General features: G+C 31.4%; 2 protein-coding genes across 3 annotated transcripts; one reads left to right on the plus strand and one right to left on the minus strand.

Moving 5' to 3' along the window:
• Positions 1 to 645: 645 nt before the first annotated feature.
• On the minus strand, positions 646 to 4540 carry LOC101265524 (protein phosphatase 2C 53). 2 transcript variants are annotated; one of them, XM_010316520.4, is made up of 5 exons: positions 4143 to 4399; positions 2663 to 3354; positions 2250 to 2567; positions 2061 to 2166; positions 646 to 1523 (listed from the first exon to the last, which is right to left on the minus strand). In XM_010316520.4, the coding sequence occupies exons 2-5, from the start codon at positions 3248 to 3250 to the stop codon at positions 1171 to 1173; spliced, it is 1365 nt and encodes a 454-aa protein (XP_010314822.1). In that variant the 5' UTR covers positions 3251 to 3354; positions 4143 to 4399; the 3' UTR covers positions 646 to 1170. The 2 variants fall into 2 exon arrangements, with proteins under 2 accessions (XP_010314822.1, XP_004253091.1); XM_004253043.5 differs by having other exon boundaries at positions 2663 to 4540.
• Positions 4541 to 10231: 5691 nt separating this feature from the next.
• On the plus strand, positions 10232 to 12064 carry LOC101265217 (uncharacterized). Its single transcript, XM_004253042.5, has one exon. The coding sequence runs from the start codon at positions 10746 to 10748 to the stop codon at positions 11778 to 11780; it is 1035 nt and encodes a 344-aa protein (XP_004253090.2). The 5' UTR covers positions 10232 to 10745; the 3' UTR covers positions 11781 to 12064.
• Positions 12065 to 13796: the final 1732 nt, after the last annotated feature.

Raw genomic sequence — 13796 nt, forward strand, 5'->3', positions numbered from 1 at the left:
TGTTATGTTGTATAACGTTACACATCTTAACATTTGAATAGATTGTATTGTTCTTCATCTTTGCTGGTGATCAGCTAGAGCCCTTTGGGGACGTGGGACGTCTTTGCTCGTAATGTCACATATACTTTGTCTGGATGGTTATTTCTTATTGTTTCATAATGTATCGTATTATATTGTATCAGTACTGTTTTATTATAATGAATATAATATATGGATAGATTATATCAGTCTTGCTCGTTATATAATGTCATATATCCATAATTTGAGTAAGTTGTGTCGTTGTCCATCTTTGTTGGTGATCACCTAGAGCCCTTTGGGGATGTGGACGTCTTTGCTCGTGATCACTTTAACTCTTTTCTCGATGGTTGTTACATTTTGTTTCATAATGTATCATATGTTGTATCGAACTGTATTATTCTAATGAATCTAGTATTTGGATAAATTGTATCGTTCTTCATCTTTGTCCGTGATCACTTAAAGCCCTTTGGATCGCATGACAATGCTCGTTTTTTATATCCTCTCGACCTGTCCCCGAATAATCAACTACTCACTTATAAGTCCAACGCAAAGTTTAGGTGTGCAGTTGAAAATTCCGAGGAGATCTGTATAATCCTTTAAAATATGACATACTTAAAGTACAAGACATGATGTCAAACAATAGATTAAAATACCTACATAGAGCCTTTTAACTATGGAGGCATAAGGACCATATTACATTTGATTATAGTGTAGTAGTTTTTGCTACTTCAAATAGCTAAATAAAGAAAATTACATACATAATGGAACATTCACTAAAATACATATAGAAACCTACTCCAATAATAGCCATTATATTTATCCCAAGGTAAAGAAAAAAATGTAACACATAAATAGACGACTTACCTTGGCCTCAATGGACAATTATACACTTCAACTTTGAGAATACACATCTAGACACCTCAACTCGTCCCCACTGTGTCGTTGTGAACAACCGACGTTGATGTGACTCATAAATTTTGGAGGTGTCTAGATGATCATTTTTGTAAGTTGGACAGGTCAACTGACATGGTTAGACGAGTTGAGGTGCCTAGATGTGCATCCTCAAAGTTGGAGTGTTTAGTTACCAGTTGAGGCCAAGTTAAACTGTGTTGCGTTCAGTCTATACTGCAAATTGATAGATGGAACAGCAGATTATGAGGCCAATTGTGTTGAAGTATTGGTTTTGAACTTTTTTTGAGCTTTCAAGTCCACCACAATCACTGTTATGTTGTCCTTGCTGCCCTTCTGAAGAGCTCGATTCGACAAGCATTCTGCTGCTGCCTGTGATGCTGGATCAATTCCTTCACCTCTTTCCACGGGGAGCGTTGCACCGTACTTTTTATGCCACATGAGTATACGTTTACGAGCCATATCACAAGCTTCTTCATTTGTCATGACATCCCATAAACCATCACTCGCAAGAATAAGGCATTTGTCATCCTTGGTTCGAGGTATAAACGTTACTTCTGGATCAGGAATTATCCAAGGCTTCAGGTATTTATCTCCTGCAATCAATAACCGGATTAAAAGAAAGCGAGAAAAGACCTATTTACTAACAAAAATAATGACCGGTGTCCAACCGATAAATGCCCCAAGAGAACACATAAGCAGCCCACAGGTTACTTATCATATCAAACTGCAAGTACAAGAATGTGTAGGATGTCTTTATGGAGCATTTGGCGCACTAGGGCCGATATCACACGGTCCAACAGACTAGTATTGTTATGCCATACCTATGACCAATGCATGAACCTAAGCCATATAGGACAGATTGTCTACATGGCCCAAAAGCCTTGCAGTGATAGTCCGATCAAGCCTAACAGTGATCATCTAATCGAAGACCTCTACAAGGATTGTCTTCGTTGGCTCATTTAGTAATTGGGACAAGTGCAAATGCATGTATCATTCCACTAAGACACAAGAATTGCTGACCAAGCCTTTAAAAGGTAGCTAATGAAAGAGATAGGGATTTACGTTATGAGCTATAAATAACTAAAGTTCTTGCAAATGCTAGAAAAGAGGTTAGCTAGGATAAAACATACCGATAGACCTAGACATTGCAAGAACACCGAAAACACGATGGCCATTCCACTGTATCACCTTCCCTCCAGCTGCTTCAATCCTTTTATATTCATCTTCTCGGTTTGGCTGAAAAAAGAGAACAGAAATGAAAAATGATTACACAGGGATTATTTGCTATGGAAGTAAGTTATTTTCAAAGTTTCGCTTACTTTGTGATCAACTGACAATGCCATGGGTTCCTTCCCACGACACAGAACAGCCCTTGAATCACCACAATTTGCCACTATTATATGAGATGAACAAACAACGGCAACAACAGCTGTGGAGCCTACAGTTTCTGGAGCAACAGGCTCGTCACCAGCTCCCCCTCCAATCTCAGCATCAACTTTAAGAAAACAATTGGTAAAGGCTCTATTCCAGAGTTCTTGGCAACTTTGTCTAATACTTTCATCACTGAGATTCATCATAAAAGTTTCCAACTCCTCAGCCAATACAGCATGAATCCGGTCTCGGCAGTAATTTGCCACCTGAAAGAGACAAAAAAAAAGGAATCAATTAATTTTTGTTCATATTTAGGTAACAAGGAATTGGATGAACCAAAGTCAGAAAGAGAGACAGAGACCTGAGAACCACCATGGCCATCATAAACTCCAAAGAAATGAGTCGTCAAATGACTCAAGCGTCTAGACAGTCCATCAAGCACGCGATCACCAATTAACATCGGTAGAGGAATTTTCATGAATCTAGGAACAGTTGCGAATGCGTCTTCCATTTCTGGTCTCCTTCCACAGATAGATGTATATCCCCATAAGGGTATGTAGTCCACTTCAAAAACACTGCGGCTGACTGTTGCATTCAAATCTTTATCAGTGATCTGCTCCTCAAGTCTCTCAGGAACTGCCGCGGGTCTAATCAAAGTATCCTCAACATCTGACTCAACCAAAACCCCAGTCTTACCAATAAGTTCATCATGGCTGATGCTTTTCTGAGAATCCACGAAATCCTGACCTTCTATGTCAGACGCTATCTCAAAGCCTATAAAATCATCAGCGCATAAACTACTACAATCGCTCACCACTGACAGGGAACACGAATTATCGAGAATTTGATCACCCTCCAGTGATAAGGAATCATCATCCTCACTTTCCCTAACAACAGCATCACCAGCAATCCAGTTGCTTTCATTTTCAGATATCACATCAAGCGACATAGTCCCTTCACTTCTGCTCTCTTCAGGCACAGATGATGCTGTAATACTAAGGTCACTCTCCGAATCAGCAGAACTACAATCATCATTGCCACCAGAAACAGTGTCTGCCAACGTTTTAGTCCTTGAATTAGAATACAAGTTCGTAGCATCATCCATCGATTTTATCCTAGTTACATCCATATGACTTCCTATGCTTGGTTTGTGACAGATCAAACTACCAAATACAAATGGGACTGCAACCATAGACATCTCCTCCATCGAAACGTCTACACTGAACGCAGTAAAACCTAACTATCAACCACTCTAAAACTACAGTACCTTTCATTGTTAAACTAATTCATCACCTCTCTTTAGAATCACTAATAATCTTACCATGAGCTTCAACAGACCATTTTCCATTGCCTAAGAGAATCAACTGGTAAAAGAACATTCTTTTACATTTCGCCACGCCCCATTAATCAGGATACTTAACAGAAATTGCTAATCAGATCTGTTTAACAAAAAAAAAAAAAAAACAGAAAGCACCCTTTTTTCCCTCAAAATCTTAGCTTTTTCTTTTTCTTTTCCTCTTCCTTATCTACCCACCACTAACTACAGCTAGAACACAACAACAGCACAACAGCAAGAACCCTCTTTTTTCTACAAAAAATTCAACTTTTTCTTCTTTCCCTCTTCCTTATCTACCCACCAATCAACTATAGCCACAAAAGATCCTTACATCCACACAATTACTAAAACCCCAAATAGCTAATCAGTCAAAAATCCAAACTTGGCACAAATCTTTAATCCTTAAAACACAAGAAAGATAGGTAACAACAAAAGGGTCATGTGAATTAACCTGTTAAAAGCTCTAACTTTCAAGAATCACATGAAATCACTGTAAAGCAAATACCTTTTTCTCATAAAAACTTCAGTACCATGGATCTGAGGCAACTCATAACAACCCCTCCTTGAAAACTAGTCCTTTTCTCTTCAAAATTTCAAACAACTGATGACACCAATATATAAAAAACACACATAAAAAAAATAGTATATGAGGTAAAATTGCCACTAACTTATCCTATTCTTTTCAAGAACTGTAGTCTTCTATACTATTGATATCTGCTTAAACTTGAAGACAATAGAATTGCATCAAAGAATCAAGAATACAAAGAAATGGTGGAGACTTTCCTTTTTTAATATATTTTTTAGTAATATTATTATTTTATATCTTCAGTTCAGGAGTGAGAAAGTGACAAAAATATTATTCAAAATAATCCCTCAAATATTGGTCTTTTATAAAATTAAAAAAAAAAAACAAAGAAAAAAAAAGAGAAAATAATTACAATGCGGAAAATTCAACTCTTTATCGACAATATAAATCAAATAGTCACAAGTTAATCACTTAAACTATTAAAATTCCTCTTCAAATGTTGATCTTCTGAGTTTTGAAATACGTTTAGTTTCGATCAAATACTTTAAAATATCGTGAAAAAAAAAAGATAAATTAATAAAAATCACAAATTTTTTTGTTGTTGTTTCTCTTTTATACATTTTTTGAAAAATATATTAGTTATACTTTTTTTATTACTTATGTTTTAAGATATAGCATTTTACTTTGTTGATATATTTATAATTTTTAAGAATAATTATTACTCAAAGAATAAAAAATAATTAATTTTGCATTCACATGGATGGAATAAGAATTTTTTAAAAAAAATAAAAAAATAGCTAAAAAAAATAAAAATAAAGGACAGATGTCAAATTATGAGAGCACATTAAAGCATCACCACAAATTAAAATGGTTTTCACTTTCACTTTACACTCTCCAATTTAATGCCCACACACCACACTCACTTTTGTCTTTTGTGAACAAAAATTAAGTGACTTGTATAGTGACCCTCACCCTATGTCCATTATTCAAATATATATATATATATATATAAAAACAAAAAAAAAAGCACCAATTGGATGTATTTATTTATCTAAAATGCACCAATTAAATACTTTTATTTAAAGATAAAAAGTGAACATTCATTCCTAATAAGATATTTTATGTTTTAAGCATAATACATAAGCGTATCATTAAATTTAGTTTCACAAAAAGACACTTAAATTTATATAGAACTAAAGAAGTAGACACATAAATCTAATTTGATGTAAAATACACGTAGAAGGCAAATTGTAGGAAGACAGTGTGTCTAATTGTTCAACTTTTACAAATTTAAGTGTCTATGTACTGAAGGATATAAATGTAAAATAAAATTAAGTTAAAGAGCATATTTATATGTTATGTCCAAATTTTAATTTTTGAGATGAGATTTTTTTTCGTGATAAATAATATTGAAAAACTTCATAACGATCTTTTCTATTATGAAAATTTTATTTAGATCGACTAAACAACATGTCGAATGTTTGAATAAAAATGAATAGAATAATCATGTAATGATATAACAAAGAATGTGAAATAAGTAGTATAAAATAGAAGAGAGTGAGTAGTATAAATTATACAAAAGCTATATATTATTTTGATGTAAGGTAGAATGTGAAATAAAGTAGATTAACAACGTGAAAATTTAAAACGAGCTATTATAATTTTTTTTTTATATAACTAGTTTGTGAACCAGACGATTTCAAGCAATTCTTTATATACAAATAGATTGTAATACCAAACAATTAGTATTTGATTAGAAAATCAAATAAAATTTTACTTTTTATTAATTTGTGTTGTTAATATTGGTAAAATAGATGACATAATAAAGAAGATTTGGGCCTATTATCACATTTTCATGGGTTAGGACTTATGGGCCTGCATTTGGCCCAATTACATAATGGTTGGCTACCCAATAGATAAATAACACTAAATTACATTAAATAATTTTATTAAAACGAGCGATCTTGAGTTTCTAATCGTTAGTTTATTTTCTTATAAACAAGTGGGGAATAAAGAAAATAAAGTCAAAAAAGTTTTGAAAGCATCACAATACCTCTAAGATCATTGTTGTATCAAAACAAACATAACGGTATAGATAAAAATACTCTCTAGGAAAATACGAAAATGATTTTTTCGATGAATTCTTTTTTACGAGTGATGACATTCTACCTTAATTGTGTTCTGTCCACCAACAAACATCATCTTCATCCTCGTAACGTCCATACCCACTATTCACACCCTTTACCTCTCACTTCTGTTTAGATTATATATAAATATTTTTAGAAATATATCATTTGAGACAAATATGTTTTTTGATAAAATAATATATACCATATATTCCCTAATGAACATAATGAAATTCCACCTAGGAACATGTGGAATTTTAGCATGTGAATAAAGAAAATTAATATGTGTTTTGACCATAAATTATGAACAATTAATTCCATGATAACCCCAAGAAGTTGTTAATTTTCCATTAAATGAATGGAGAAGTGACAAGTGGAATATAATACAAATTCTTTTGAAAAGAAAAGAAAAATCTCACATTCTCAAGGAGCAATAAAAAAAGATATATCTAAATTCCTCTATCCAAAGTCTAAATGATTAGTAATTTTATATCCCGAACCAACAAGAGTTGTGATAGAGTGGTAAGTATTTCTTCATTTTTAACAGGATGTTTCATGTTCAAATTTCGCTCGTAAAAAGTCTTTTTTATTAGAAAACCCCAATGCTTTACGCCGAATGTGGAGTTCCCAGCGTTGACTCAATTTTAGTCGGGTTCGAATATGAATATTAAACACCGATTAGAAATCGAAAAAAGAAAAACATTCGTACGCTCTATATGGAATTTTCCAATTCTAAACACCGAGTGGAGAAAAACACACACAAATAGATAATGAGGGACCAATAACTGTTGTGGTAGAGAGTAGTAAGTTCTTCTTCATACTTTACTCATAGTCTCGAATTTAAATCTCTTCATATAAAAAAAATCACCTTTACTAGCATTTTCCCTTTAATGTAATATCACTTTTCCGCATGAATCTGAATTAAGTCGGGTTTCACTACAGATACCATACACCAAATGAGCAACCAAAAAGACAAACAGTAATTCTCCTAATACGGAATTTTTCTAACCTAATACCGAGTGAAAAAATAAAAAAAAGATAAAAAAGGATAATAAGTGTCCAAAAAGAATTGTGATAGAATAATAAGTACTTCGTTTTTAACCTGTGATCTCAAACTTGAATCTTTTCAAATAAGAAATCAAAATCTATTAAAAAGCGTTTTATCTAAAAAAATAATTAATTTCAACATCGAGTGAAAAATAAAAAAGACGGAATGGTTAGCCAACAGGCATATGGGGATGGGAAAAGTGGTGAGGCAGCCCACTGGTGTTAGCCACCTGTTTACCCACAGTTTATGCAATCAACAAGAGCACCCCTTATTCTAACTGGCCCAATCTCAATGTCAGTTATTATTGCACACAATCCCACACAAATTAAAATATTTTTATCTATATAGTATAATAAAATATTATTTATTTCCCTTTTAATTTGTTTATTTTAATTTAGATAGATAAGAAGTCTAAATAAAAGAATTTTTTAAAATTCTATATGGTTAATATATTAGAAGTATGTAAAATATATTAAAATATTTATTAATTTTATAAGTACATAAAAAATCTAGCAATCTCTCGTGAATATACGTTGACTTATTACGCTTTTAAAAGATAAGTTATCAGATTACGATAACGTTTTTTGTCTTTTGAAGAATAATTATGTGAGCGATTATACTAGGTTGAGTTAGTTTTTTTGCTGTTGATAATATAAGATTCATATTAGGAAAAGAAAGTGATGAGAGACTTATTACGCTTTTTTAAAAGATAAGTTATCAGATTACGATTACGATATTTATCTTTTAAAGAATAATTATGTGAGCGATTATACTAAATTGATTTATTTTTTTGCTGTTGATAATATAAGATTCATATTAGGAAAAGAAAGTGATGAGAAGAGAGGGTTGCTCTTATTCGGTTAATGTGATATGACAAATTTAAATTATAACATAAAGTTTAAATTTTTTAAAAGGTTGATCAAACTGTTACGATATTTTAAATATTTTTTTGAAAGTAAATATTTTTAGCTTTAAAAGATAAGTAAACGAACTTATTATATATTAATCTTAGAAATGTATATGCAAATTCAAATATAACAAACACAATGATACGTGAATATTATATCGTACATATTACTTATCAACGATAAATTTCGATAATCTAATATCAACTTGATATAAGTAAGTACTTATCTGAGATGTTATTTGATTTTAGATTAAGTTAAAAGATACATAATACGTATAAAATTTATCTTGTTATATTACTTTCCAACAATAATTTTTATATAATTATTGAATATCAACTCGATACAGGTAAATACTTACTAAGATGTTATTCGATTTTTGATCAAACAAACATGTGCATAATACGGGTAAATTATGTCCTAATATATTACCTATTAACGATAAATTTAGATAATTTGAAATCAACTTGATATAGATCAGTACTCAGTACTCACTGAGATGTTATCCAACTTTTAGATTAAATCAATATTACATAATACGTGTAAATTATATCCTATTACATTACTTACCAATAATAAATCTAGACAATTTGATATCAAAACCTGATACAAGTAAGTACTTACTAAGATGTTACTCAATTTTCAATTTAATTTTATAAAGATGAATAAAACGTGTAAATTAAATCCTATCATATAACTTACCAACGACAAATTTAGATTTTTGATATCAACATGATATAAGTACTCACTAAGATATTATTCTTTTTTTAGATCAAGCTAATAGATACATAATACGTGTAATTATATCATATTATACTGCTTATCAATGACAAACTTAGATAATTTGATATCAACTTGATGCAAATAAGTACTTATATGAGATGTTATTAGATTTTTAAATCAAGTTAAAAAATATATAATACGTGTAACTTTTACCTTATTATGTTACTTTCCAACGACAAATTTAGATGATTTGATATCAACTTGATACTAATAAGTATTTATTTTAGTTGCTATCCAATTTTTAGATCAAATTAAAAGATATATAATACGTGTAAAATTTGTCTATTATATTACTTACCAATACTAAATTTTAAATAATTATTTAATATCAACTCAATATATATAAAAACTTACTAAGATATTATCAAATTTTTAAATCAATCAAACATGTGCATAATACGTGTAAATTATATCCTATTATATTACTTACCAACGACAATTAGATATCAACTTAATACAGATTAGTACTTCTCTGAGATATTATCCAATTTCTTGATCAGGTTAATGATATATAATAGATGTAAATTTTATCTTATTACATTACTTTTTAACGACAAATTTAGATAATTTCTGATACAAATGAGTACTTACTTATCTGAGATGTCATCTGATTTTAGATCAAGTTAAAAGATATATAATCCATGTAAATTATACCCTTATTATATTACTTACCAACTTTAGATAATTTGATGTCAACTGATACAAATAAATATTAACGTGGGTTGTTATTCGATTTTCAGATTAAGTTAAAAGATACACAATACGTGTAAATTTTATCTTGTTGTTTATTTTCGAATGACAAATTTAGAAAATTTGATATCAACTTGATACAGATAAGTACTTATTTGAGATATTATTCGATCAAGTTAAAAAATACATAATACGTGTAATTTGTTACTTACCAAAGATTATTTTTATATAATTTAATATCAACTTGATATAGGTAAATACTTACTGTGATATTATCAAGCTAACATGTGCATAATACGTGTAAATTAGTATATCCTATTATCACTTATATCCATAACTTTTTTTTTATATCATATGATATAATATCTCGATGCGGATAAGTATTTACCGAGGCAGGAATTATAGACCCATGATAAGAGTGTGAAGGTTATTATGGTAAGTTTATTTTCAGATTTTGACTGACACGTGTCCATATCCAAAAACATAACCCTCAGTTTCAATATAATACCATAACCCTCTCTTCTTTTTTCTTTCATTTCTCCATTGTTCCGCCACCCACCTCTTCACTATCACTATAAAATATCGACACTTTTTCACAAATTCTTCAAAACTCTGAGATGGGGTTGAGTTTTAGTTTATGTTGATTCAAGTTTAGCTCTCAAATCTTTTGCATCTACAAACAGGAAAAGAGAACAGAAAAAATGATACAGTAAATAGATAGATAGATGGTATAGTGTATACATTGTGAATTCTGTATGTATGTGTAGCTTTTTGTTGATCTGAGCTTGACCCATTTGAGATCTTGGGATGTTAGTATGAGGGTTGGTTTTAGTTTTTGTTTTTTTGTTTGCTTGATCTCTTCTTGATTTTACGTTCGTGGAGGTTTTGTTTGTTTGTTCTTGATTGGGTGGTGATTTTGGGGGATATTTGATTTGAAGGGAGTTTTTAGTTAGTGGATTTGATATAAAGATTAAATTTTTTCTTTTGTTAGATTTTGGAATTTTTTTGCTGATTTGGGGAGTGCTGGAAAATGAGTGTGAGTATGGAGGAGGATGGTTCAGGTTCAAAAATACATCTACCTGCTGATGTAAATTGGGAGATGCTTGACAAATCTAAGTTTTTTTTCTTGGGAGCTGCGCTTTTTTCTGGTGTTTCAGGTGCACTTTATCCAATTGTAGTGTTGAAAACTAGGCAGCAAGTTATGAGTAGTCAAATTCCATGTTTAAAAATGGCAGGATCTATGTTGAGGAATGAAGGGTATAGAGGATTTTATAGGGGATTTGGTACTTCTCTAACAGGGACTATTCCTGCTAGAGCACTTTACATGGGGGCACTTGAAGTAACTAAAAGTAGTGTTGGAACTGCAACTGTTCAGTTGGGATTCTCCGAGGCATCGTCTTCGACTATTGCTAGTGCTGCTGCTGGGCTTAGCGCGGCGATGGCTGCTCAATTGGTGTGGACACCAATTGATGTTGCGAGTCAGAGGTTGATGGTTCAAGGAAGTGGGAATTCTAGTTGTGGTGTTGTTGGATTGAAATGTTATAGCGGTGGGATTGACGCGTTTAGGAAGATTATTCGTAGTGATGGCTTGAGGGGATTGTATAGAGGATTTGGTATTTCAATACTGACTTATGCACCTTCAAATGCAGTGTGGTGGGGTTCATACACTACAGCTCATAGATTGGTTTGGGGCTCCATTGGTTGCTATTGTTGCAAGAAAGACAACGAGGGCGGTTATAAGCCAGATGGGAAGGCAATGCTTGCTGTTCAAGGAGTGAGTGCAGCTATGGCTAGTGGAGTGTCTGCATTAGTTACAATGCCACTCGACACCGTCAAAACAAGATTACAAGTATTAGATGATGATTGTTGCAGTAGTAGTAGTAGTAGGAGAACACCAACAGTTTTACAAACAGTGAAGAATTTACTGAAGGAAGGTGGATTTAGTGCTTGTTATAGAGGATTAGGTCCAAGATGGGCATCAATGTCCATGTCTGCAATAACTATGATCACTACTTATGAGTTCCTCAAGAAACTATCCACCAAGAATCAAGAAACCTTTGTTTGATGAAATCTTGGATTGACATAGAGGCACAGATGCCAATGAGGGACAATGGAGCCATTCTGAACACACAACGAATCTGAATTAGTTTGGCCAGTGTTTATATGGCGCGAATCCAGAGTAGTCGGGCTAGTGGTTTAAAAACCTAAAGAAAAGGGTAGATGGAGAAGATGTTTCTATATTTAGAATCCTTTTGAAGTTTTCTTTTTCTTATGTTTTTACCTAACCTAATGTAAATTTTTGTAAAAAAGGTAGTTGCAATGTTATATTATAGCAACGTTTATGTTAAATTTTCTTTTGTATTTCATGTTGGCCTCTTGTTACATCTTCACATATCTATATATTATTGGAATAATCAATTCATGGATGGAATCAAGAGAAAAAAATCAATATACTTCTAAAGCATTATGTTTGAACTTTTTTTGGGTATCAAAGATAAAAACTCATCGACGTTCAGAAAAAGAGTGAAAGAGTGAGAATTATTCAGAGAGATACAATGCATTACAAACGTACCATCATTACATTATGGAACATTTTTGGCCTTGTTGTATTCTCTCCTTTTCAAGGTAAATATGTTCTTTTTTTTTTCTTTTTATCAACAACTAACAAAAAACAAAAAAGAAAAAGTGGTCCTTTGATTAGCAATGATATATACATGTGATTATGTGAAGAATTTACTCATTTATGTATCAATTTGGGGAGGTGGTTTCTTTAGGCTCTTGTTTTGGGGACCCAAACCATGACCTTTTTATAAGCCACTTTTATGTCAAATGGATTTGGAAGATAGCCACTTTTTTTTTTGTTAAAATGGTTGGTTGAAAAAGCCTAGAAAGGAGTTGTGGGGGGTTGGGGGGGGGGGGGGGGGGAATGGTTATAAATGAATTTAGCTCAAGTTTCAAAACAAAAAAAAAAAATCATAAAAAATGATTGTGTTGTTTATGACTTTAAACAAATTTTAAAAATGATAAAGTCAAAAAGTATTATAATACTAAAACAAATTCTAAGAACTACAAATTGCCTAACTTAAAGATAATGTTAAACACAACATTGTCACTTGTTTGTTGGTGAAGAGTGCAATTATGTAGTACTATATATTTGAGATTTTGAGATTGTCATCAAAGATTTTATTAATTAGAGGTGCTGAGTCGAAATTCATGAATATATTTGCTTTTAATAGAGAGCGTTTTATTCCCATAATAAGACATTTCAATGTAAATTCAAATCAATCGAGTCTGGAAGGAAATATCAAACCCTAAATGAGAAGCAAAGGAAAAAGATATAAAATTTATAGTGTGATCCAGGATCACCACTAAAGATTGGAATGAGGTGAGGAGTATTACTTTGTCTTCAATTATAAATCTTGAGATCGAATTTAAAAAATAAAATCATTTTACTATCAATATAAAATTTTTTAATATAAATTTAAATTGATCGAGCTATAAAATAGATATTGATTTTTTTTTTTGGTTACATCAGCATAGGACTACAAAGTGTGATTGTCTTTGTCTTTCATGAAGAGACAACAACCATTGGTCATAGGTTAGGTCACTCATTGATGGCTCCTAACAAAATCTAGCCTTTCAATTACAAAATATGAGGAAAAAGAAATCAATATGATGGCAGTTGGATTATATTTTGGTTTTCGAGCTCGTTTGGTCCGAGGGATAAATTGATAATAATTTATATTATAATTGTAATATTATTTTATTCGATATTGAGAAAAGAATAATAATTTTAAAATAACTTAATCACGAGATAAAACACTAAAATGTTAAAAGATGCCCTCTTTCAAGGCTCTTACCCCAAAGTCTCAAAAAAAATTCAAAGTTTATATTGGGAATAAGAAAAAAAAAAAAAAAACAAGTTATCTTGGTATACACCACACACATGTATTATATTAATATCCAAAACATATCCCATTTTTAGTCAACTAAATCAATTCACCAAATAATTCCATCTTTATTGGATCATCATATTATAATCTCAGAGTAACTTCTTTCCTAACCAAACGATTCCATAATA

This window comes from Solanum lycopersicum, chromosome 12, assembly GCF_036512215.1.
Source record: "Solanum lycopersicum chromosome 12, SLM_r2.1".
Taxonomy (NCBI): Eukaryota; Viridiplantae; Streptophyta; class Magnoliopsida; order Solanales; family Solanaceae; genus Solanum; species Solanum lycopersicum.